This window comes from Pantherophis guttatus, chromosome 2 (genome assembly GCF_059756535.1).
Source record: "Pantherophis guttatus breed Tessera chromosome 2, ASM5975653v1, whole genome shotgun sequence".
Classification (NCBI taxonomy): domain Eukaryota; kingdom Metazoa; phylum Chordata; class Lepidosauria; order Squamata; family Colubridae; genus Pantherophis; species Pantherophis guttatus.
The window spans coordinates 280,168,325-280,194,864 of NC_142064.1; the positions used below are offsets into that span (position 1 = coordinate 280,168,325).

General features: G+C 45.2%; 2 protein-coding genes across 3 annotated transcripts in view; both read right to left on the reverse strand.

Annotated features, from left to right (window-relative positions):
• Positions 1–506: 506 nt before the first annotated feature.
• Positions 507–26,540, reverse strand: part of LOC132712338 (uncharacterized) — a 33,623-nt gene continuing 7,589 nt past the window's right edge. Inside the window, exons 3-7 of the mRNA XM_087884769.1 lie at positions 26,060–26,186; positions 24,031–24,113; positions 22,743–22,869; positions 19,624–20,818; positions 507–3,663 (exon numbers count right to left, since the gene is read on the reverse strand). Coding sequence (XP_087740895.1) covers positions 2,811–3,663; positions 19,624–20,818; positions 22,743–22,869; positions 24,031–24,113; positions 26,060–26,186 — 2,385 coding nt within the window. The 3' untranslated portion in view covers positions 507–2,810. The remainder of the gene's footprint in view (positions 3,664–19,623; positions 20,819–22,742; positions 22,870–24,030; positions 24,114–26,059; positions 26,187–26,540) is intronic.
• On the reverse strand, positions 3,631–12,347 carry LOC117668117 (zinc finger and SCAN domain-containing protein 32-like). 2 transcript variants are annotated; one of them, XM_087884763.1, is made up of 5 exons: positions 12,040–12,347; positions 8,590–9,181; positions 7,577–7,688; positions 6,290–6,399; positions 3,631–3,817 (listed from the first exon to the last, which is right to left on the reverse strand). In XM_087884763.1, the coding sequence occupies exons 2-5, from the start codon at positions 9,103–9,105 to the stop codon at positions 3,776–3,778; spliced, it is 780 nt and encodes a 259-aa protein (XP_087740889.1). In that variant the 5' UTR covers positions 9,106–9,181; positions 12,040–12,347; the 3' UTR covers positions 3,631–3,775. The 2 variants fall into 2 exon arrangements, with proteins under 2 accessions (XP_087740889.1, XP_087740887.1); XM_087884761.1 differs by having other exon boundaries at positions 3,631–3,820.

Here is a 26,540-nt window from a genome sequence, read left to right on the forward strand (position 1 = left end):
TAGCTGCCTCCTGCCTTCCACGATCTCCAAAGTTTGTCCTCCCCATCGAATCCTAGCTGCCTCCTGCCTTCTCTGATCTCCAAAGTTTCTCCCCCATCGAATCTTAGCTGCCTCCTGCCTTCCGTAAGTATGAGGCAGATGCCAAACATCTGAATTTTGGTCATGTAACTGTGGGAATTCTGCAACGGTCATAACTTGAAACATGGTCGTGAGTCATTTTTTTTCAGTGCCATTGAAACTTGTGAGTAGTCACTAAACAAATGGTCGTAATTTAAGGACTACCTGTATGACCGCTGGCTGGTATTTTCTTTCTGAAAGCAGAAGCTTAAAAAAAATATGTACCAACTGTACATAACTTTACCCACTGTAAAATAGCTAAAAACAGCTGAAAGCCTTGAGTGAAATCTAAGAAGGCAGGGGAGTGTGGCTTGAATCTACACAAACCTGTGTAATATATAAATATTTATAAATATATAAACATCTTGCACAAATTCAGAAAACTTGAATGGGCTGGCACTAACATCAATTTTTATTTCATATCCACTTACAGGTGCACAGTCCAGACAAAACAATAAAAATGTAATACATAATGAACTACGATCAGCAATATAACAACTTGATTATCAATATATTTCCTAATCCGGTGCAACCATCATGTACGTACTGAACAGTAACACATTTCTTCCAGCTTTGTAAAACGTCCTGCAACAAGAAGCATTTTAAGAGCCTTTTTAAACTTCAGGTGTAAATTACTCCAGGTGTAACTCAAGCCTTTTGCTTGCGTGCATTGGCATGTTGTGTGAATTTGGCCAAATTCACTCAGTGTGATGCTTATCCAAGAAACCAGGGCTGAGCAAGCATACATGAGAGGGTAATGACCCATAAGTGAGAGACATGACAGTCTGAGGGGTGTCCGAGGAAATTGGGGAGCAGCGAGCTGACCCACCTAGCGTTTCCTGGGTTCACTGGCAGGAGGAACATGGGGATAGGATGAGGTGGGCCTTGGAATGAGAACAGAGATGGCATACTGGAGGGGCTTCAGGAAGGAGGGGGAACCAATAGCTTTTCTGCATCATTTCACAGATTTTAGGAATAACAGAATAACAGAGTTGGAAGGGATCTTCAGGGTATATCTAGTTTAATGAAAAGAAGGACCATAAGATAGCAGTGCTCCAGTATCTCAGGGGCTGCCCCAAAGAAGAGGGAGTCAAGCTATTCTCCAAAGCAGGGCAGGACAAGAAGCAATGGATGGAAACTAATCAAGAAGAAAACCAACCTAGAACTAAGGAGAAATTTCCTGAACGGTTAGATTAGAACAATTGATCAGTGGAACAGAAGTTGTGAATGCTCCAACACTGGAAGTTTTTAAGAGCAGAGCACGAGCAAAATAGAACAGAACAGGAGTTGGAAGGGACCATGAGAGGGTAACAACCAGAGGTGCTATTCAGCAGGTTGACTGGTTCTGGAGAACTGGTAGCGGAAATTTTGAGTAGTTTGGCGAACCGGCAAATACCACCTCTAACTGGCCCTAAGAGTGGGGTGGGAATGGGGATTTTGCAGTATCCTTCCCCCACGAGTGGGGTGGGAATGGGGATTTTGCAGTATCCTTCCCCCAGGAGTGGGGTGGGAATGGGGATTTTGCAGTATCCTTCCCCTGCCACACCACGCCCACCAAGCCACACCACGCCCTCAACCCAATAAGTGCAAGGAACAATCTTCCAATAAGGGAGAGATTCTCACCATATCTCTACTATTGTTGTAGTCTTTGAACTTCTTCCCTCTCATTTCTCCTCAATACATTCCACCCACCATCCATCTGTTCCTTTCCCATCTTGTTCCTTCAATGTACACGGGAATAATCTTAAAAAAAATAAAATCAGTCATCCAGTGATATCTAATCAGTTCAGAACTGGAGTCCTTGAAATTTCCCCCCCACATGTAATAGATTTGTATGCTTCTCTCTATAAACGTCATTTTATAAGATTGATTGTTCAAAGAAAAGCTTCTTGAAAAGATTCTTCAATGCTACATGAAGCTGTATCGAGTCCCAAAGGTACCGTATTTTTTGGAGTATAAGACGCACCTTAGTTTTGGGGGAGGAAAATAAGAAAAAAAAAATCTGCCTCTGCCTACCAGCATCCATGGGTATTCATCTAGCTAGAGTCCTGTCAGTGTGTGAGACTGTTTGGAAACTGAAACAGTATTTGCTGTGTGAGCAACAAGGAAGTAGACAGCAAGGAGCCTGGGCGTGGCTTAGGTCAATTGTTCTGAAGCTGCATGCTGTGCTGCTCTCTGAAACTAAAACTGAAACTCTCCTCTGCTTGTGTTTTGCTTGCTGCTGCAAACTCTGACAGTCCTTCCAGCAAATAGCGAACAATCAGGTCAGCTTCAGCACATTATTGCAGCCTGATTCAGCACGAGCAGCTGACTGGCGGGTGGATTGGTCTCCTGGAAGAGCCCCAATCAGGCTGTTCCAGGCTGCCATAAACCATCATCTCCTCTGTGCCTTGCGTTTTTGGCTACATTCGGTGTATAAGACGCAACCAAATTTTCACCCCCTTTTAGGGGGGAAAAGTGTGTCTTATACTCCAAAAAATATGGTATTTTTTCAAGAGGCAACTGGACTTTCTGGTTTTTCTTTGAAGACGTTTCACTTCTCATCCAAGAAGCTTCTTCAGCTCTGAGAAGCGAAATGTCGTCAAAGATAAAAACAGAAAATCCAGTTGTCTCTTGAACTGATACTGTTTCCCACACATAACGCATCTCTTTTTCTCGGGTGTAAGGGAATAGGAGTAAGAGAAGACCTTTCACTACTGAACTTTTTCCCCTGCGTGAACCCTCTTATGAGAAGTGAGGTGACCATTCTGACTGAAACTTTTCCCACACTCTAAACATTTATACGGTTTCTCCCCAGTGTGGGTCCTCCTGTGGCACGTAAGGGAAGAACTCATGATGAAGCGCTTTCCACATTCCGGGCACTGATACGGTTTCTCCCCTGTATGGATCCTTCTGTGGCAAGTAAGGGAAGAGCTAATACGGAAGGTTTTGCCGCACTCCAGGCATTTATATGGCTTCTCCCCTGAATGGATCCTTTTGTGGTAAGTGAGGTCACTGCTGGTGTTGCAACTCTTTCCACATTCCGTGCATTTATATGGTTTTTCGCCCGAATGGAGCCTTTTATGAGTGGTAAAGGAAGTCAAGCCATTGAAGCTCTTCCCGCACTCCGTGCATTGGTACGGTTTTTCCCCAGTGTGGATCCTTTTATGGGAGGTAAGGTAACTGTTCATGCTGAAGCTCTTCCCACACTCCGCGCACTTATACGGCTTCAGCCCAGTGTGGATTGTTTTATGAGATGTAAGGTGACTGTTCTTGCGGAAGCTCTTCCCGCACTCCGTGCATTGATACGGTTTCTCTCCAGAATGGATCCTTTTATGGGAGGTAAGATTATTATTCCGGCGGAAGCTTTTCCCACATTCCGTGCATTTATACGGTTTTTCTACCGTGTGGATCCTTTTATGGGCATTCAGGTTGCTGTTCTTGCTGAAGCTTTTCCCACACTCCGTGCATTTATACCTTTTCTCTCTAAGCTCAAAATCTTGGTGTAAAGCAAGAGGGAGGTTCAAACGACACTTTTTATCCTTGTCCCTGCAGGCATGTGGAGCGAGGAGGGATTTTTCCATGTCTCTGTTCAACTGGGTTCCCTTGGGACTTTGTGGTCCCCACAGATTTTCAAATATCTCTCCTCTGATTTCAGTTTCAACTGATTTTGAAGGCTCTACAGCTTGTTTTGTATAACTCTCAGTCTGTTGTCCATCACCTGCTGGGAAGAAAATGAACAAAGAAAGAACATTTTATGGTTAAGGTACAAATGCAGGGTATCTCTAGAGAAACGGCATTAAGATTTTAGCTACAAGCAATAAGAGTGGGATGCGGTGGTTCAGTGGCTATGACATTGAGCTTGTTGATCAAAAGTTTGGCAGTTCAGTGGTTCAAATCCCTAGTGCCGCGTAACGGGGTGAGCTCCCGTTACTTGTCCCAGCTTCGAAAGCACGTAAAAAATGCAAGTAGAAAAACAGGGACCACCTTTGGCGGGAAGGTAACAGCGTTCCGTGTGCCTTTGGCTTTTAGTCATGCCGGTCACATGACCATGGAGACGTCCTCAGACAGCGCTGACTCTTTGGCTTTGAAACGGAGATGAGCACCGCCCCCTAGAGTCAGGAACAACTAGCACATTTATGCGAGGGAAACTTTTACCTTTTTACAAGCAATAAATGTATGAATACTCTCCTCTTCCATAGAGAGAAAAACCAGATGGGAATTTCCTTTAATAAATACATCAGCTGGTTACTTTTGAGTAGATAATATGTTCCAATACTATGTGAGCCCAGAGGAATGAGAATTCCTTACCTAAGGAGACCACATGGCTTGCATTTTCCAGCATCACCTCCTTGTAGAGAGATTTTTGGTCGAAATTCAACATGGCCCACTCTCCGTTGGAGAAAAACACAGCTACATCCTCAAAGGTTATGGGTTCCTAACACAGAAAGAAAACGTTCCCAATTAATTAATAATTCCAGGAACATTACAAGTTGTCTTTCTCAAATGAAAAAAAAAACCACCACACCAATGATTCTGCAGAACTTTCAAACCCGTTTGGTGGCTGCATTGCTTAGGAATCAACTGATGGCAAGACCTTGGATCAGGATTCTTACCCATCTACAACAGTGGTTCCCCAACCTTTCGGGCACCAGGGACCAGTTCCGTGGAGAACATTTTTTCTGTGGACCGGAGGAAGTGTGGTTTCGTGGGCTACCTACTGTTCTGACCTAGGCTCCCTTAAAAAGCAGGAAGCAGGAATTGGTCCCGGCAAAACCTCTTTTTATTTACACGACTGTGAATTACTTTCATTCACAGTCAGCAAGGTTTGTCCAAACAGTTTTTCAAAGGAATATTTATCAACAATATTTATCTCGTTTGGCAAGCTACCACGTAACTTGATTTCCAAATGCAGAGTAAGGCCAAACTTGGCACAGAGTCTCTTAGAGTCACAAACAGAACTTTCCACTCTTGAAACTACCAAACGAATGAATTGTTTCCTGCAAAAGCCCCCTCCCCGTTCGCTCCTCTTTTGTTTCCTATGGGAGGGGCCAATCACCTCCAAAGTACGGCTTTACTCCAAAGTTGACCCTGCTTTCTGAGTTGTTCTTGTCTTCTGGCAGCTCTGCGCATGCGCACACTGGGAACGGGCTCCAGCTGTTCCTCTGCCTCACTGCTGCCTATCTCCCTCTCTGCCTGACACAGAGCTCTTGTCCGAGCTTACCCAGCCCCCAGGTCTGGCCCAAGTTCCTCCCCAACCTCATCACTGTCTGTCTCTGCTGCCAGCTCTGCTGTCCGCCAGCAGGCCACAACACCTGCATCCCGCGGATGGGACTTCATTTGTTTGCGTGGCCCAGTTGCTGGTATGCTGCAGCCCGGTGCCAGTCCATGGACCGAGGGTGGGGACCCTTAATCTAGAAGGTAGCTTCTTCAATTGGTCAGAGAGCCCTGCATGACAAGTGAACTAGTCAACACCTATACATAGGTGTTCCACTGAAGACCTATGCAAAGTTGTTGGGAGACATCCTCCAGGTAGTAGCAGGAGTGCCATAGCTCTGCAGATGATTTAACAACCCTAATGGCTAGTCTGGGTAATGAAACGTCTGCAAGGAAACAAGCAAGCCCAGAGAGCACCAAGGACCCCTCATTTCAACCCTGAGCTACAAATATTCTCCGTTATTGGTACCTACTTGTTTTCCCATCAGAATACTGGAAGCTTCTCATGATCCAAAAAGCAAGTTAGGTAAAGGTAAAGGTTCCCCTCGCACATATGTGCTAGTCGTTCCTGACTCTAGGGGGCGGTGCTCATCTCCATTTCAAAGCTTAAGAACCAGCACTGTCCGAAGATGTCTCCGTGGTCATGTGGCCGGCATGACTCAACGCCAAAGGCGCACGGAACGCTGCTACCTTCCCACCAAAAGGTGGTCCCTATTTTTCTACTTGCATTTTTTACCTGCTTTCGAACTGCTAGGTTGGCAGAAGCTGGGACAAGTAACGGGAGCTCACCCCGTTAGGCGGTACTAGGGATTCGAACCGCTGAACTGCCTACCTTTCGATCGACAAGCTCAGCGTCTTAGCCACCTGCGTCTCTTACAAAAGCAAGCTAGAGGAAGCTAATAAAATAAAGGAGATGGCACCAGAAAGAAGATTTGAACCATTAAGGGAGGAGTAGGATTCTCTTTGAAGAAATCACCTTGGTGCTAGAAGATCTTACTCCTCCCTGAGTTGGAAGTACAACCACTGTTTCTGTTCCACTATCGTGAAGAGATGTTTCCATAGGTAGCATCACTGTTGTACCATTTGCTGAGAAAGAGATAGAAAAAGTAATTACATATTTTAAAAACCTCTATCACAGAGTCTGTCTGGTTGAGTGGTTAAGGCGCCAGGCTAGAAATCGGGAGACCGTGAGTTCTAGTCCTGGCTTAGCCATGAAAGCTAGCTGGGTGACTTTGGGTCAATTACTCTCTCTCACCCCAATCCACCTCACAAGGTTGTTGTTGTAGGGAAAATAGGAGGAGGAAGGTGTGTTGAATATGTTCAGCGACTTAGTTATTTCTAAAAATCATAAAGGTGGAATATATATAAAATAATAAACCATAAAACAGAATACAATGGCCTTCTTACCTATAGAGCTAAAGTACAGGTAGTCCTCGACTTACGACCACAGTCGAGCCCAAAACTTCTGTTGCTAAGTGAGACATTTGTTAAGGAAGACATTTGTTAAGTGAACTTTTCCCCATTTTACAACCTTTCTAGACCCAGCTGTTAAGTGAATGGCTGCAGTTGTTAAGTTAGTAACACAGGTTGTTAAGTGAATCTGGCTCCCCCGTTGATTTTGTTTATTGGAGGGTCGCAAAACGGGGATCATAGTGCCAGCCTCAGTGCCAAGCATCCAAATTTTGGTCACCTGACCATGGGACTGCTGTAACGGTCATAGGTGTGAAAAATGATCAGAAGTTTTTCAGTGACGTAACTTTGAATGGTCGCTAAATGAACTCTTGTAAGTTGAGGACTACCTGCATTCTTGGAAAAACAAGCTCACTAATAGCTCAGATAGTACAGATTCTTCAGGACCTTATATCAGAAGAATCTGTCTGGCCTGGAAGCCATCTTTTGCATTGGATCTTCAGACCCGCCACATTTAGCGCTGTGGGAAACTGGAAGGGGGGATTGTATGGAGTAGGGGAGATAGATAGTCATAATAACATTCTTTTCTCAGAGAGTTAAGGACATCTTGCCCTGCACCTGGAAGGATGCGGCTGGGAGGCATCTCCAGTTGGGACAGTGCACTGATTGGGCCATGTGATGGAGATGTGGGTGCTTGGACTTTGGGGTGGGGAAAACCTGGAAGCTTTCAGATTCAGGTTTTCCCAGATGTGCCAATATGACATCTGTAATAAAATGGAACTTTGAGGAACTTCTAGCCTCCGAGTCTTCTTTCGTTGGGGGTGTTACTTGGAACCCTGACACCTTCCTTTACCTGCAGATGGGTCCAGAAATGGTTTCTCCTGGGAGATCCCACCAAAGACCAGCTCCTGCGGAGGATATTTATTACAGTGTTCAATGGCCATCTCAACGAAGGGCTCCTGTGTCTGAAATAATAAAAAAGAAGTATAAGAGTGCATTACCAAGAGCGTGGGTAGTACAGTGGTCTAAGGCACCCTGTTATTAAGCTGGTCATTAAGACCAGATGCCTGCAATTACTGCAGGTTCGAATCTCGCCAAGGCTCAAGGTCGACTCAGCCTTCCATCCTTTCTAAGGTAGGTAAATTGAGGACCCAGTTTGTGGGGGCAATAAGCTGACTTTGTATAAATATACAAAAAAGGATGAAGGCTATTGCTTAACGCATTGTAAGCCACCCTGAGTCTCCGGAGAAGGGCGGCATATAAATCAAATTAAAAAAAATAAATTACCGCCCAGTGCTTTTTACACTCCATTCTCCCTTCAGAAAAGGGACTAGACTTTTCATATGTCCTCAGAAAGATTCAAGACAACAGACAAACAGAATATCCAAAGTGGAAATTAAATCTCCTCCTAATAATATTAGTTGTAGAAGGGAAGCATTTAAAAATTGAGTAACATTATTTCCCACAAAGAGATGCGGTGGCTCAGTGGCCAAGACACTGAATTTGTCGATTGAAAGGTCGGCAGTTCAGCGGTTCGAATACCTAGTGTTGCGTAACAGGGTGAGCTCCCGTTACTTGTCCCAGCTTCTGCCAACCTAGCAGTTTGAAAGCACGTAATAAATATGCAAGTAGAAAAATAGGGACCACCTTTGGTGGGAAGGTAACAGCATTCCGTGCGCCTTTGGCGTTTAGTCATGCCGGCCACATGACCACGGAGACGTCTTCGGACAGCGCTGGCTCTTCAGCTTTGAAACAGAGATGAGCACCACCCCCTAGAGTCAGGAACAACTAGCACATATATGCGAGGAGAACCTTTATCTTTACCCATTTCCCACAATTACATATTTTTGAAAGCTCCTGTCTCACCTTCAGCTTCTTCTCCTCTGCTTGGCTCAGGAGAAAGCCTTCGGCCAGGGCCACTGCCTGGGAACAGGTCTCAGCTCCACACTCCCGGACCCAGCTTGTCATCTCTGGAGGAAGGACAGCCAGGAACTGCTCCAGGACCAGAAGGTCCAGTATCTGAGCCTTTGTGTGCGTTTCTAACTTTAGCTGTTGACGATAAATATGGTGGAGTCGGCTACAAAGTTCTCGGGGCCCGTCAGTCTCTTGGCAGCAGAATTCCTTGAAAAAGTAAGTTTGTAGAACCCCACTGGTAGTTTCCCCTTCCAGGGTGTATTGATTGTTTTTTTCCATGAATTTCGCAGCAGTTTCGTTCAGTACAACACTGGGGCCTCTTCTTTCTCCTTTCCTTGCTGTGTGTTGTGTGTCTATTTTCCTTCTGTGCTTAAATGCTGCTCTGGTCAAATTCAAAGGACTTTCCCGATCTGCAAAGTATGTTTCATTGATTGGAGCCGGATGGCAGGAAGAACTCCCCTGCGCCATCTTGGGAGACAAGGAATTTTTCTTCCTGGAAAACTGGAAACTTTACACACAACCAGAAGTCTTTTCAGCAACCGAGCTAAGGGAAAAAGGAAACAAAACTCATTTCAAAAAAAGGCATTAACGGGGCTGCTCAGAAATCCTTCAGAATTTTTCTCATTAATCCACCTGCAGCAATTGGGAGTTTCTTTATCAGATGCACATTTCGCAGTTTTACACATGACAATCTTTTTACGTTGGTGGTGGCTTGTTCTCCGAGCTTACTGTTTAGCCTTTGAACGTTTTGTCACCATGCTAGGTAAAATCCTCAGGGGGACTTCGGCTGAAGCGTCTCGTTTCAGTTCTTCACCACTTTTTATAACTTTGATAAGGACCGTTGGTGTGTGTCACAATCCTTGGGAATCCGGAGCTGGGGCAGAACATTCAGGAGGCAACTGGACTTTCTTGTTTTTTCTTTGAAGACCTTTCGCTTCTCAGCCAAGAAGCTTCTTCAGCTCTAACAGGATGGTGGGGAATGGAAGGATTTATATTCCTTGCAGACAGCTGGTCATTTGCATCTTTTGAGGGTCGTTAATGGTTCCTGTACTCAGCACTACTCAGGTGACCCTGAGGACACAGATAAACCTTCAAGTGACCTCAATAACTCTTGTTGTTAGTTGCGAAGTCGTGTCCATCCCATCGCGACCCCATGGACAACGTTCCTTCCTGTCCTCTACTATCCTCTGGAGTCCATTTAAGCTCATGTCCACTGCTTCAGTGACTCCATCCCTTCTTCTTTTGCCCTCAATCTTTCTCAGCTTTAGGCTCTTCTCCAGTGAGTTCTTCCTTCTCATTAAGTGGCCAAAGTATTTCTGTTTCATCTTCAGGATCTCACCTTTTAAGGAGCAGTCAGGGTAATAACAATAACTCTCTCAAAGGATGCAAATGACCAGCTGTCTGCAAGGCATAGAAATCCTTCAATTCCCCACCATCCTGTTAGAGCTGAAGAAGCTTCTTGAATGAGAAGCGAAAACGTCTTCAAAGAAAAACAAAACAAAACAAGAAAACCCAGTTGCTTCCTGAAAAAGCACCTTTGGGACATTTGTCTGAAATGGTACCATAGGGCTTCCTGCCTGAGCAGAGGGCTGGACTAGAAGACCTCCGAGGTCCCTTCCAAGTCTGTTATTCTGTTCTGTTGCATTCGCAGATCGGAGGCAATGGAGCAGTGGTGGGTTCCTCCCAGTTTGGCCCGGTTCTGCCGAGCCGGTAGCGGTGACGATATGACATCACCGAACCGGTTCTGTCCCCCACCCCTGCGTTATTCTTACCTTTTATTTGGCCCCACCCCGAATCTATTGCTGCCTCCTGAGTCTCAGCTGATGGCTAGAGGGAAAAAAACTGTTTAAATTCTTGGTGGGGCTTCAAAGGGCCGCCCTATAGCTGATCAGTGTTAAAAGAAAACAAATGAGTAGACCGGTGCCTGCAAAAATACATGAGTAGATCAGTGCCTGCAAAAATAAATGGGTAGACCAGTGTCTGCAAAAATACATGAGTAGATCAGTGCCTGCAAAAATAAATGGGTAGACCAGTGCCTGCAAAAATACATGAGTAGATCAGTGCCTGCAAAAATACATGAGTAGATCAGTGCCTGCAAAAATACAAGAGTAGATCAGTGCCTGCAAAAATAAATGGGTAGACAGGGCCTGCAAAAATACATGAGTAGAGCAGTGCCTGCAAAAATACATGAGTAGATCAGTGCCTGCAAAAATAAATGGGTAGACCAGTGCCTGCAAAAATACATGAGTAGATCAGTGCCTGCAAAAATAAATGGGTAGACCAGTGCCTGCAAAAATACATGAGTAGATCAGTGCCTGCAAAAATACATGAGTAGATCAGTGCCTGCAAAAATACAAGAGTAGATCAGTGCCTGCAAAAATAAATGGGTAGACAGGGCCTGCAAAAATACATGAGTAGAGCAGTGCCTGCAAAAATACATGAGTAGATCAGTGCCTGCAAAAATAAATGGGTAGACCAGTGTCTGCAAAAATACATGAGTAGATCAGTGCCTGCAAAAATAAATGGGTAGACCAGTGCCTGCAAAAATACATGAGTAGATCAGTGCCTGCAAAAATACATGAGTAGATCAGTGCCTGCAAAAATACAAGAGTAGATCAGTGCCTGCAAAAATACATGAGTAGATCAGTGCCTGCAAAAATACAAGAGTAGATCAGTGCCTGCAAAAATAAATGGGTAGACCAGTGCCTGCAAAAATAAATGGGTAGACCAGTGCCTGCAAAAATACATGAGTAGACCAGTGCCTGCAAAAATAAATGGGTAGACCAGTGCCTGCAAAAATACATGAGTAGACCAATGCCTGCAAAAATAAATGGGTAGACCAGTGCCTGCAAAAATACATGAGTAGATCAGTGCCTGCAAAAATACAAGAGTAGATCAGTGCCTTCAAAAATAAATGGGTAGACCAGTGCCTGCAAAAATACATGAGTAGACCGGTGCCTGCAAAAATAAATGGGTAGATAGGTACAGCTCTGCAAGCAGTTAAAAGCCTGGTAGACCAGTACCCCTGCTAAATCCTAAATAATTGTCACATGGCCATCAAGCCACGCCCATAAAATAAGCCACGCCCACAGAACCGGTAGTTAAAAAAAATGTAGAACCCACCCCTGCAGTGGAGGGTCTGCAAGGGAAGCAGCCGAGCAGAGCTGGAGGTTCTGCCTTTGCTCCCACCTCCCTGGATCTCCTTGCCCACCTCCACCCCCGCCCCGCCCTTACTGTCCGGGTTTTCCAGGACAAAAGCACCCCCCCACCCCCCCACCCCTTTTTGCTCTAAGGCTGCAAGACGATCAACCCATTTGCAAAAGGGGGGAGGGGTTGCAAACGGAAAGCTGCTTCGCCTGGCATCCCGAGGGAAAAGGAAACGAGCGCAAACTCCAGGCTTACCCCCCTCTCAATCCGGCACTCCGATCTCCAAAGCCAGGCGCGCAAGCAGGAGGATCCCGCGCTCCCGATTTCTCAGGGGCTGGAGAGCAGCGGCCTCGCAAGCCGCCCAGATCTCCCCCTGCTCTGCCAAGAAAGGGTTAAAGGGAGAGAGAGTGGCGCTTCCTAGAAAGGGCACCCTCGGGCCTGGGATTTTCCTTTGACGGTGCTGGCGCGGGGTCCTCCGGGCTCTTTGGTGCAGGCTGTCCTGGGTTGGGGGAGCCTCTTTGCAGGAAAGTGATTGCTTGCTTGCTTGCACTAACAGGATGCGCTAAGTCAGAGGTCTTCCAATTTGGCAGCTTTAAGACTTGTGGACTTCAACTCCCAGAATTCCCCAGCCAGCTATGCTGGCTGGGGAATTCTGGGAGTTGAAGTCCACAAGTCTTAAAGCTGCCAAGTTGGAAGACCTCTGCGCTAAGCCATGGTTTGTTTATTTATTTTTGTCAACTAGTACAAGGAAACAAATAACAGTATAGACATAGACATGGACACATGAAAAGAATTTGGCTTCAGGCTTGGCTCAATTTCAGAGAATGCCTAATTCCTGTTTTAAAGAGCCGAGCAACGTGTTTCGGTTAGCATGTTAAATTTAATTTAATTTAATTTTAATTTAATTCATTAAATTTACATGCCGCCCCTCTCCGAAGACTCAGGGTGGCTCACAATACATTTAAAAAATCATTATAAAAAGGCATTGAAAAAGTAAAAAACATTAAAAACTCAATTCACACAATTCATGGCCGGATCTTGCCAGATCGCAAGAGTGAGATCAACGGCCCCAGGCCTGCTGGAAAAGCCAGGTCTTCACCGCTTTGCGGAAGGCCAATAGGGTGGGGATGGTCCGGACCTCAGGAGGTAACTGGTTCCAGAGAGCTGGGGCAGCCACAGAGAAGGCCCTCCCCCGCGGGCCCACCAGCCGACATTGTTTAGCTGACGGGACCCGAAGGAGACCGACTGTATGGGATCTTACTGGTCGCTGGGAGCTATGCGGCAGAAGGCGGTCTCAAAGATAACCTGGCCCTGAGCCATGTAAATCAGGTAGCACTCAAAAAAAGACTGGATTGTAGTCCACAGGGGCTGCCACAAAGAAGAGGGAATCAACCTATTCTCCAAAGCGCCTGAGGGCAGGACAAGAAGCAATGGATGGAAACTAATCAAGGAGAGAAGCAACCTAGAACTAAGGAGAAATTTCCTGACAGTTAGAACAATTAACCAGTGGAACAACTTGAATCCAGAGGTTGCGAATGCGCCAACACTGGAAGTTTTTAAGAAGAGATTGGACAACCATTTGTCTGAAATGGTGTAGGATAGCCTGCTTATGCAAGGGTTGGACTAGAAGACCTCCAAGGTCCCTTCCATCTATTCTATTTCTATTTTCTATTCCGTCCCCATAACCCGTCCTTTCCCTTTTCGGACCATCCACAGCTCCAGCTGTCTATGGAGATTAGAAATAGAATAACAGAGTTGGAAGGGACCTTGGAGGTCTTCTAGTCCAACCCCCTGCCTAGGCAGGAAACCCTACACCACTTCAGACAAATGGTTGTCCAATCTCTTCTTAAAAACCTCCAGTGTTGGAGCATTCACAACTTCTGGAGGCAAGTGGTTCCACTAATTAATTAGAACAATTTCCTGTCAGGAAATTTCTCCTTAGTTCTAGGTTGCTTCTTTCCTTGATTAGTTTCCATCCATTGCTTCTTGTCCTGCCCTCAGGTGCTTTGGAGAATAGTTTGACTCAGGGGTGACTAGCTTCGCTTGCGCGCATGCGCTCTTCTGCGCACGCGCAGAAGCGTTCTGATGACGTCGGGATTGGTGGGCGGAGCCTCCCGCCGGTTTTACTACCGGTTCTATAGAACCGGTGCGAACCGGGGGCAACCCACCACTGGTTTGACTCCCTCTTCTTTGTGGCAGCCCCTGAGACCGAGATTCTCAGTCATCCAAGTCATGGTTATCCCAAAGGTGCTTTTTCAAAAGGCAACTGGACTTTCTTTGTTCAGTTGCCTTTTGGGGGAAAAAAAAGCACCTTTTGGACTGGATATTTTAGATTTTAATAGCTATTTTTATAGCTATAGCCCAGGGGTCCCCAATCCCGGGTCCGTGGATCAGCACCGGCCTGCGGCATGCCAGAAACAGGACTGCGCAAACAAGCAAAGCCCCATCCATGAGATGCAGCTCCCTCTGGTTCATGGAAAAACCTCTCTCCACGGAACTGTTCCCTGGTGCCCCAGTCGTTGGCGGCCGCTGCTATAGCCCAAAGCGAAGCAATTTTAGCAACAAAACAGCTTTAATTGTCAGTGAAATAGGTTTCCTAATACAGATTCAACCATAATGTACGCACTGAGTAGATGATCATACTTAACTACTGGGAGGATAATCTAAGTACACTAATTGGTAGGAACCTGAGAATTCAGGATTCCTATGCAAGGAAAGGATGGTAAAACAGTCCTTCAGCTGACAGAATTCCTGCCCCTCGCGGCCAGTAAATTTACAGAAGTCAAAACCCATTAAGTGAAAAAATAAATCTTTCAACAAGGGATAGACTCTGGATCTATTGGCTTCTCATCATCTTTATTATTTATTTATTTTATTAATTATATTTATATACCGCCCTTCTCCTGAAGGACTCAGAGCGGTGAACAGCCAAGATCAAATACATAAATATAAAAATTAAAAACAATTTAAAACCAGATTAAATACTTTGGCCCATAATTAAAAACATCCCATTAAAATCCAATTTAAAATTTAAAACAGTTAAAATTAGGCTAGCCCGGCTTGCTGGAATAACGAAGTCTTCAGAGCACGGCGGAAGGTGCGCAAATCTGGGATCCTCCGTACCTCCGGGGGCAGCTCGTTCCAGAGGGCAGGAGCTCCCACTGAGAAGACTCTCCCCCGGGGGTCGCCAGCCAACATTGTCTGACCGACGGCACCCCAAGGAGCCCCGCCCTGTGGGAGCGTACTGGCCGGTGGGAGGTTGTCAGTAGCAGAAGGCGGTCCCGTAATCTCTATTGTTGTTGTTAGTTGCAAAGTTGTGTCCAACCCATCGTGACCCCATGGACAACGTTACTCCAAGCCTTCCTGTCCTCTACCATCCTGTGGAGTCCATTTAAACTCACGCCGACTGCTTCAGTGACTCCATCCAGCCACCTCGTTCTCTGTCATCCCCTCCTTCTTTTGCCTTCAATCGTTCCCAGGATTAGGCTCTTCTCCAGGGAGTCCTTCCTTCTCATTAGGTGGCCAAAGGATTTGAGTTTCATCTTCAGGATCTGACCTTCTAAAGAGCAGTCAGGGTTGATCTCTTCTAGGACTGACCGGTTTGATCACCTTGCAGTCCAAGGGACTCTCAGGAGTCTTCTCCAGCACCAGAGTTCAAAGGCCTCAATTCTTTGGCACTCAGCCTTTTGTTGGATGATAGAAATATATTTATCCCAAGCATGTTTGAACTCAAATTATTGATGATTGATCCGTATCTCCACTGGAAGTCGGCTCCAAGCTTCCACTATACTCTTTCTGTGAAATACTTTCTGACATTACTTTTGAACTTCCCTCCTGTCAGTTTGAGTTTCCTGCATTTCCTCTCAGGAGCACTCTGCAGGCCTTCTGTGCGTCCTGTTTTTGCAAAAAACGGGACACATAGGGTTTGGGAGGCCTTCAGAGTGCTCCTAGGGGCCGGGGAGGGCAAAAACACGATGTGGGCGGGTCCTCTTTTTGTCAAAAACGCCCATTTTTCACAAAAACGGGGCCTGCACTGGGTTTGGGAGCCCTGCAGAGTGCTCCTGGGGGCTGGGGAGGGCAAAAATGCTGTTTTTGCAAAAAACGTGCCCATTTGTAGCCTCCCAACCCCCCCCCACGTGTTACATTTTTGCCCTCCCCAGCCCCCAGGAGCACTCTGCAGGACTCCCAAACCCAGTGCAGGCCCCGTTTTTGTGAAAAATGGGCGTTTTTGACAAAAAGAGGACCCGCAGGGTGGGGTTTTGGGAGGCCAAAAATGGCTGTATTCAGTATATAAGATGCACCAACATTTCCACCCTCTTTTAGGGGGGCAAAAAGTGTGTCTTATATTCCAAAAAGTACAGGTAATTTTTTTTCCAAATCAATCATATCTCTCTCTGCATGTGATAAATCAGCTCAGACCTGGAGCCCCTGAATCTCTTTCCACTTGTAATATATTTGTGTATTGTGTTATTTCTATGAAGGTCATTTTATGGAAACGACATTGATTGTTGTAAGGCTCTTTCGCAATGTAGCATGAAGCTCTATGCAGGTTCCCCCATATGGACTTTTTATAAGAAAGAAATTGAGTCAATATTCTGTTCCCCACACATAAGGCAACTCATCTGTATGAACCTTTTATTGGGTATAAGGAAACGTCTGCAAAAAAACAACCAAGCTCTGAGAGCACCAAGGACCCCTCATTTGCTACCTTCTTTGCCGGATTCCTGGGACGTCACAGTGACCATGTGACATTCTTAACGAGCCAGGGTGATTTATTTAGTGGCAGCAACCAGGAATGCCAAAATTGCTGACCCTAAACTCTGCTGTCATGTGACGCTGTGTTCTACAACCTTACTTATCTGAGGACTACATGCAAGTGGATAACAAAAGGGGGGGAAAGGACAAAATCCCAGTTCAGCCCGTAGAGAAAAAAAAGCAAAACATCAAGAGAAAAGGACAGCAGCAACTGTAAGCCACAGTCCACAAAGTCTACTGGTAGAGGTCTACGTAGTTGGAAGAATTGCTGCCTAATCGACAAATGTATTATGTCGGCAGTCACTTGCATGATATGGAAGCAGTTCCGTAGCGGATAAAAAAGCTCTACAGAGAATCATTAAAACTGCTCAGAATATCATCGGACTCCAGCTACCAGCCCTGGATGACATCTTCGAATCTCGCTGTTTTGAGGAAGCTGCATAACATTGTGAGAGACTCTTCCCATCCTGCTTACAATCTTTTTGGACTGTTGCCTTCTGGCAGAAGATATAGAACAAATAAAACTCGGACCACACGTTTTCTGAATAGTTTTTATCAGGGGTGAAATGCTCCCGGTTTGGACCAGCTCGGGCGAGTAGGTAGCGATGGCGGCGGGCAGGTTGGAGAATCGGTAGCAAAAATCCCTTCCCCGCCCAGCTTTCAGCTTGCTTACCTTAGCTGCTGGTCGCAACGCCTGCTTTCCTTCGCTTGCTGTAATCCCTGCAATCCATTGCATCAGCAAGCAACTGAATTTCCCTGCCTGCAATCAAGCTCATCGGTAAGCAGCTCTATCTGCCTGCCTGCCTGCCTGCCTTGTCCCGGTAAGTTTTTTTCCCGTTTGGGAGCTTTAAAAAAAATAGTTAATTGGGTTTTTTTTTTAGTTGTTCTTTTTTTAGACCTAGCCATTTAAAGTTTAGGAAGTTTTAAATTTAGCTGCTTTTATTTAAAAATAAAAATAAAATATTTGTGCAGCTTTCTGAGATTTTGTGTGTTTCTGTAGGGTTTCACTCTAACTACACAAACATACAAAATCTCACAAAGCTGTATGTGGAATTTTGTGTGTGTAAAGTGTGAAAGTTGGTTTTTTGGACTTTTTGTGGCTGTGTGAGGTTCCTGCTTGTTGCTGGGGCTATTTTGGGTCTAGCACAGCTGCTTTTACATTGTGTGAGCCAATTGTGTTGTGTTGTGTGTGTAAAGTGTGAAAGTTGGTTTTTTGGACTTTTTGTGGCTGTGTGAGGTTCCTGCTTGTTGCAGGGGCCATTTTGGGTCTAGCACAGCTGCTTTTACATTGTGGGTGAGCCAGTTGTTGTGTTGTGTTGTGTTCTGTGTGTAAAGTGTGAAAGTTGGTTTTTTGGACTTTTTGTGGCTGTGTAAGGTTCCTGCTTGTTCCAGGGGCCATTTTGGGTCTAGCACAGCTGCTTTTATATTGTGGGTGAGCCAGTTGTGTTGTGTTGTGTTGTGTAGGTTAAAAAAGGGCAAAGAAGTGACATCGACCTGGCCACGCCCACCTGACCAACAAGCCACGCCCACTAATTAAGCCATGCCCAGAAAACCAGTAGCGAAAATTTTTAGATTTCACCCCTGGTTTTTATCCCAGAGCTATAATTGCACTCAACAATGAACGAAAGGGCCACCATCAGTGAGCTGTTGGACAGCATTATTTGGTCTGTTGTGTGGATGTTTGGGTGGTTTAGGAGTGGGGAATTTGTGGCTGGTGGGGTGTGTTTGGGGATTGTTATGTGTGTTGGAACTGGTCTTTGGGTGTTAAGTGAATTTCGTTGTATGGATATATTGTGTATACAAGTACAATGACTATAAAATGGTTGTTGTTGTTGTTATATTCCTTCATGTTCAACAGAAGCTTCTCAGGAGCTCAATGTAAGGCAAAATGCTAATGACGATGATTTTATCCATTCTGTCATGTCCGACTCTTGACGAGTCTATGGACTCTTCTTCTTTGAGTTGTTCGCTGTTCTGGCTAGTGACAGCTTTGATGGTGTCCAGCCGTGTCCTTTGGTGGCCTGGCTTTTTGTTACCCCCTAACTCTGTCAAACATAATTCATTTCATATTATTTGGAGGGGAAAAGTCACTTTCCCATTTGGTAATTTGGGCGTATGTTTTTTTTTTTAAAAAAACCACCTGGTGTCACCGAAGGATCCCACGGCATACACAATAGTTGGCTGTTTTGTGCATGAATAAATGTTACCTAGTCAGGAAAGAATCCAAGGACACTACCACATGAATACATGCTTGGCATCTCAGTATTATTAATAGACACCCCTTTTTCAAGGATTTTTCAGTGTGTCTCTATTAATAGGCACACCTTGACTACTTGACTACTATTCTGCTACTGTTGTGGCCCGTCAGCAGCCTGTGCAGCTAGTAGCTGATTCCGACAGCAAGGAGGCTGATATAGTGCTGCACCAGCAGCCTGTGCAGCTGGCACATGAGTCAGACAATGAGGAGGCTGGAGATGATGTGATGCCAGAGGCGGAGATTCAGCCTTCAGAACCTCCAGAAGCTCCCATAAGTAAAGAGGAAGAAGAGGAGGAGCCTCTTCTTGATGCATGGGCGCGCAGAGCTGCCAAAAGGCAGGAGTGGCTCTTCTGGAGGAGGTCTCCTCAAGAGTAAGGCTTGGGGCTAATTGGCCACTCCCTTAGCCTATTAAAGGAAGGACGATGACTGAGGCAATTTGCAGGGAACAACTTCGTTCACTCTCCTTCGTGTCTGGATCTTAGTTCTCTGCAAATTGCTTCTGGGCTTTCTGCCAACCATAGTAAGATTACAATTATTTATTCTTTGGATTCTTGTAGGCTGTTAAGAAAGTTAATTAACAGCCTTCGTTTGAAAAAGACTGATTTAATTTAGTAAACTAAGGTTGGTAGAGACTTCGTGTGTGCTGTGTTCTTTGGGTCCGTAGCTGGGGCAGAACAGCTACTGACTTCCCCTTTATCCTTCAACTTGGCAAATGCAATTCTTTCTTGAAGTCTGTCATGCATTCGTATCCAACTCGACATGGTGTCCATCAGCTCAGAACTGGAGTCCACGAAGCTCCTTCTACAGTCAAGACGTTTATTTGGTGATCCCCTGGATGAATCTTTTTATGAGAAGTCAATTGACAGTTCCAAGTGAAGCTCTTGCCACATTCCATGCATTTGTAGGGTTTCTCTCCCGAGTGGATCCTCTTATGAGAAATAAGATTACTGCGCTGATTAAAGCTCTTCCCACACTCCATACATTTATAGGGTTTCTCCCCCGAGTGTATACTTTTATGGGAAATAAGATTACTTCGCTGACTGAAGTCTTTCCCACATTCCATGCATTTATAGGGTTTCTCCCCTGAATGGATCCTTTTATGCAAAGTAAGATCACTGTTGGTACTGCAGGTTTTTCCACACTCCGTGCACTTATAGGGTTTCTCCCCCGTGTGGATCCTTTTATGGGAAGTAAGGTGACTGCTTATGGTGAAACTCTTTCCACACTCTATACATTTATAGGGTTTCTCTCCAGTGTGTATCCTTTTATGAAAAGTAAGGTGGCCACTCTGGCTGAAGCTCTTCCCGCATTCCGTGCATTTGTATGGTTTCTCTCCAGAATGGATCCTTTTATGGGAAGTAAGCTGGCCATTCTGACTGAAGTTCTTGCCACATTCCGCGCATTTATAGGGCTTTTCTCCCGTGTGGATCCTTTTATGTGACGTCAGCTGCCCGCTCTGACTGAAGCTCTTTCCGCAATCCACACATTTATACGGTTTCTCGCCTGAATGGATCCTTTTATGGGAAGTCAGGGAGCTATTTTCACTGAAGCTCTTTCCACAGTCCAGGCATTTGTACGGTTTCTCCCCCGAGTGGGTCCTCTGATGGGAAATAAAATGGCTGCTGTTGTTGAAGCTGCTGCCGCATTCCATGCATTGATATGGTTTCCTTTCCACGTGGAGGCTTCGGTGGAAAGCAAGAGGGAGGAAACTTTTCCCATCTTCCAGGCATTCGCCTTGTGTCTCTTTCCTATAAATGCTGGGGTGTTCACATACATCGGATTCCTCTCTAATTATTTCTCCAAATGGGAAGCCCATTCCCTTTTCTCCGTGATCTTCTTGGATCAGGAAAAGATGGACATCTGGGTTTTGAGAAGCAGAGGAGTTTTGCAGGTCACCATTTAACCGCTTTGCCTCTGGCCATTGTGGCCCTTGCTGATTTTGAAACGTCTCTTCTCCAATTTCAGTTTTGACTGTTTGGAAAGCTGTCTCTTCGCAATTCTCGTTCTCCCGTCCATCACCTGCTGAACCAAAAAAAGAAAAAGTCCATGAGAAATTTAAAGCACAACTTGAGAGTGCTGTTAGGAATCAAGCCCCCATTAGCTGCCTCTTTATCTAGTATTTCTCTATTACCCCATTTTATTTTATTTTTTGTCTTTTTATGATCCCATAATCCCTTGCAGTTGGCGCAACTGAATGGAGCTGAGTGTTTTACTGGCCAGATGCCCTTCTTGTCGCCAATGCAGAGTTCGCAGCAGATATTATCTCTTTGTACCCAGAGAGAGAAATCTCTGCTGCTACCTAGGACTGAACTCACAGCCTCCTGATTGTGAGGCGAGAGCTCCACCTCTAGGCCACCACACCACTCTATTACCTCATTCCTGTTCTTAAATTTTTCAGTCCTTCCCTTTCAAGGTCCCTTCTGCCTCATGCCACTCAACTACCCTGAAACATTTATGTTACTTCTATCAGTGTATCTTCCAATTAGTGGGGCTGGGGATTACTGTTGGAAACCTAAGCAGTTGACAAGCGATGGTTCCATTTTCTCTCCCATGCAGTCCAGTGTTTATTGTTCTTAATATTTGGTTTCAAGCATGAAAAAAAAGACAAGCTGTCCAGTTAAATTTAGATTAAAAACAAGAGGTGGATGCCATTGCTCTACAGGAAAATAGACTTGGAAATTAAAATTTAATCTATTTTGGATAAAATTGCATGCTCTGGATAAAAATTGTACAGAATTGGTTTAGGGAAAATGAGCCTGGGTATGTCTAGTTTAATAAAAAAGGATTAGGCGTGACATGACAGCATTGTTGTGACTCCGACCCCCGAGCCTGTCTTATCAGAGGGAGAAGACTCCGAAGGTGAAGGAGAGGAGTTGTCCAGGCCTACCTCTCCAGGACCTTCCTCTCTGGCAATGCCTTAGGTTCTCCCGAGGGAGAAGAGATTGGCCAGGAGCCAGGTATCTCTGAGCAGTCACAGTCGGACAGTGACGGAGATAAGTCTTGGCTGGATCCACGCCAGCGTCGGAGAGACAAGCGCACGCAGCAGAAAAGGTGTGCCAGAGATTAAGCTGAGTCACTGGACCCCACCCCACAGGGGATAAAAGGGGGTGTGGTGGCCATTCAGGCTCTGTGACAGACAAAACTAAACAACTAGCGAGTCGCATTGTATCTCTGAAACTACGTTATCTCCCTGCCTTGGATTTAATACGGACTGGACTTGATAATTCTTTGACTTTGTGTATTTGTTTTGGTTTATCTGACGGAGGAGGAACACCTCCCTCTGTGAGTAAAGTTCTTGGGAAGCAGCTACTGGGTTGCTGCCAATCCTGTTATCGAAGGAATTTATTGTCTGCAAGTTTTATTTAACCCCTGACTGACTGTTTGTGTGTGTGTGTGAGACGGAGACAGAACATGCATGTTCCAATATCTAAAGGGCTGCCACAAAGAAGAAGGGGTCAAACTGTCTATAGAGATTCTCAGTCATCCAGGTCATGGTTTTCCCACAGGTGCTTTTCAAGAGGCAACTGGACTTTCTGGTTTTTCTTTGAAGACATTTCGCTTCTCATCCAAGAAGCTTCTTCAGCTCTGGCTGGATGGTGGCCTTCCATTCCCCACCAGAAAGAAAAAACCAGAAAGTTCAGCTGCCTCTTGAAAAAGCACCTTTGGGACAAAGCATCAAACTATTCTCCAAAGCGCTTGAAGGTAGGAGAAGAATTAATGGGTGGAAACTAATCAAGGAAAGAAATAACTTAGAACTAAGGAGAAATTTCCTGACAGAACAATTAATCAGTGGAACCACTTGCCTCCAGAAGTTGTGAATGCCCAACACTCAAAGTTTTTAAGAAGCTGTTCGATTTGCCTGAAGTGGTGTAGGGTTTCCTGCCTACTTTGTAGTAGAAAATATCATCCCCATCTATCGTAACATAAAATAAAGAAAAATCCTTACCCAAGGTAGCCAGATTCCTAGCATTTTCCAGCATGACCTCCCTGTATAGATTTCTTTGGTTGAAATCCAACAGAGCCCATTCTTCCCCAGAGAAAAATACAGCTACATCGTCAAAAATCGGGGGAACCTGGAACAGGAAGAGAACATTCCCCTATTAGTGAAGAGTTACTGGAAGTATTTATATATACTTTTTTAATGGACAAGTTCCAATACCAGAGTTTCTCCTTGTGCTAGATCAGGGCTGTCAAACTCCCGGCCCATGGGCTGGATGCAGTGGTGAAATGCTACCGGTTCGGGCGAACCGGTAGCGATAAAAACTATCGGTTTGAGCGAACCAGTAGTAAAAAAAAGCTACCGGTTCCTCTGAACTGGTATTTCCGACGATCAGCTGTGCCGCGTGATTTTAAATTGCTAGAAAGCAGAAAATCCTGCTTTCTAGTGACTCCAAATCGCGCGACACAGCTGAAACCCCCCTCGCTGTTCTACTTACCTTCCCAAGTCTCCTTTTTGTGCATACTGCTTGCATGCAGCATATTTGTTGTGCACTGTGCATGCACGCATGTTTGTCACGTGTTTGGTGCACACTGCATGCGCGGCCAGCAAACCAGTAGCACACTGGTTCAGATTTCATCACTGGATGGATGCGTCACACGCTGGCCACACCCACACCCGGTTTAGCGAAGGGGGGAAAAGTTCTGATATGTCATGTGACGCCACCGGGACATGAGTTTGACACCTGTGTGCTAGATAAATAATCACATCCTACAGATAAATTTTGCGATTCTTAACAGGAGAACTCAAGCTACTGATTGGTAGATGTTGTATTGATTCTACTGACTGCACAAAACATTTGATATTACATCAAATACATCGGAGGGATGTAACTCCAAGATTCCTCTCAATCAACTGATACCACAGCCAGGGGTGCATCATTAAATAAGAGCTTCAATCCATCCTGTAAAGAGGCTTGCTGAGTCCTCTTCAAAATGTTAACTGGTGGCTTATGTTGTCCCTCAGGGATCAACACAGTCCTTATTCAACCGATCAGTGAAGATTCATTCATTCCCAATGAATGAATTCATTGGGAAATGGATTACAGGAAGGATTATAAAATGGCATCAATTAAGAAGTCATAATGCAGCTTTGTGTGGACTCCTACAGGAAGTTTGCTCATGCTCCAAATATTAGAGGGGAGCTAATAAAGTGAAAGAAGTTGGCTGTGCCCATCTTGATGAAATTGGATGCCTCTTGAGTCATTCTAATTTGTTGGGAGAGGGAAAAGTCCTACCTGAGCTGGGAGGATAACTACTGTTTCTGCTCCACTATAAAGAGGAGCTATTTCCATAGGTGCCGTCTGTAACTTTTCATTCTCTGCGGAGAGTGAGATAAAAGAGAACATACATGTTTTAGAAACATCAAAAAAGAAACCACACACAAAACTAGTTTTGCACTCAGGCCTAAGGTCCTTTCGCAAAACAAGATCATAAAATAACAGTCGCTCAGAAACCGGTAGTCCTTGACTTGCGACCACAACGGAGCCCAACATTTCCGTTACTAAGCGAGACAGTTGTTACATGAACTTCGCCTCATTTTATGGCCTTTCTTTTTGCCACAATTGTTAAGTGGATCACCACAGTTGTTGAGTTAGTAACATGGTGAAGTGAACCTGGTTTCCCTATTGACTCTGCTGGTCAGAAGATCACCGAAGGGGATCACATGACCCTGGGAGACTGCAACTGTCGTAAGTACATGCCAGTTGCCAAGCATTAGGGACTATGCAGACCAGGGGTGGGTTCTAAAATTTTTTACTACTGGTTCTGTGGGCGTGGCTTATTTTGTGAGCGTGGCTTGATGGTCATGTGACAATTCTTTAGGATTTAGCAGAGGTACTGGTCTACCAGGCTTTTAACTGTTTGCAGAGCTGTACCGGTCTACTCATGTATTTTTGCAGGCACTGGTCTACCCATTTATTTTTGCAGGCACTGGTCTACCCATTTATTTTTGCAGGCACTGGTCTACCCATTTATTTTTGCAGGCACTGGTCTACTCATGTATTTTTGCAGGCACTGGTCTACCCATTTATTTTTGCAGGCACTGGTCTACTCATGTATTTTTGCAGGCACTGGTCAACCCATATATTTTTGCAGGCACTGTTCTACCACCAAACTGCCTTTTACCACTGATCAGCTGTAGGGCGGCTCTTTGAAGCCCCACAGCAAGAGTTTAAACAGTTTTTCCTTATAGCCCATCAGCTGGGACTCAGGAGGCAGCAATAGATTGGGGGTGGGGCCAAATAAAAGGTAAGAATAACGCAGGGATGGGGGGGTGCAGAACCGGTTCGGTGACGTCATATCATCATCACTACCGGCTCGGCAGACACTGCAACAGTCGTAAGTGTGAAAAACAGGCATAAGTCTTTTTTTTCAGTGCCATTGTAACTTTGAGCAGTCGAACAGTGTTGTAAGTCAAGTCAATTGTAGTATGTAGTATGAATGTGTCAGAGTACTATATTTTAGGAGTATAAGACACACCTACCTTTTTTGGTGAGGAAAACAAGAAATCTACCTCTGCCTCCCAGCAATTTTGCCTCATTGCAGCAAACAGCAAACAGCCTGCTTTACTTTCATTTTTGTTTTCAGCATAGCTTGATTAGCACAAGAAAAAAAAAATCTGCTCCCAGCAATTTACCTCCTTGCAGCAAGCAGCAGAGGCCCATGCAAAACAGCTGAGAGTAGGAGGCTCATCCAACAGACAATCAACTTGTGCTAATTAGGCTGTGTTGAAGCTGAAATGGGCTGTTTCTTCAGGCTGCTTGCTGCAAGGAGGTAAATTGCTGGGAGGCAGGGGCCAAAGGGTGGGGACCAGTGGGTGGGCAGGGCTACATTCAGTGTATAAGACATACCCAAATTTTCACCTCCTTTTAGGGGGGGAAAAGGTGCATCTTATACTCCAAAAAATACTGTATATTCATGAACTGGAATAGGGCATAGCAATAGGTCAGCCAATGAGGGCTATTTGGTAACTGAAACATAGTATTTGTTGTATGGGGCCATAAGAGACAGTTTGGAGCCTGGGCGTGGCTTAACTGTTCTGTATATAAGCTTGAGGGCACTACCTTCTCTCTCCTCCATTTTGCCTCCTCCAGTTTGTGCTGGGTTTGTTTTTGCTATTTCTCTTCTCTACCACGTGGAAAAACCTACAAGGGTATTGTATGCCTTATGTGTTGTTATGTAAATAAAGACATTTGTATCCTGCTTAATAATCTGCTTGTGTGTGTGTGCGACAAACTCTGACAGAATGTAGGAACCTTTCTTTACCTGATGGGATATTCTTGGATGGCTCTTCCTGGGAGCTCTCCGCCAAGTCCACCTCCCGAGAGGGATGCAGCACATCTCCCCGTGCTTGAGAGCGTTCAACGACCACCTCAACAAGGGGCTCCTGAAGCTGAAAGAGTAATTGAGAGAAAAGAACGCATTTCTGCCCAATGCTTCTGATTCCAGAGCCTTGTTTGTTTGTTTGTTAGTTTGTTTTAATTTGATTTATATGCCGCCCTTCTCCGAAGACTCAGGGCGGCTTACAGTGCGTTAAGCAATAGCCTTCATCCTTTTGTATATTTATACAAAGTCAGTTTATTGCCCCCACAATCTGGGTCCTCATTTCACCTACCTTTGAAAGGATGGAAGGCTGAGTCAACTTTGAGCCTGGCAAGATTCGATCTTACTTTAATTGCAGACAGCTGATGTTAAATTACAGAGCCCTGTCTGTTGAGCTATCCAGGCTTGTTAGCTTTTCACATGT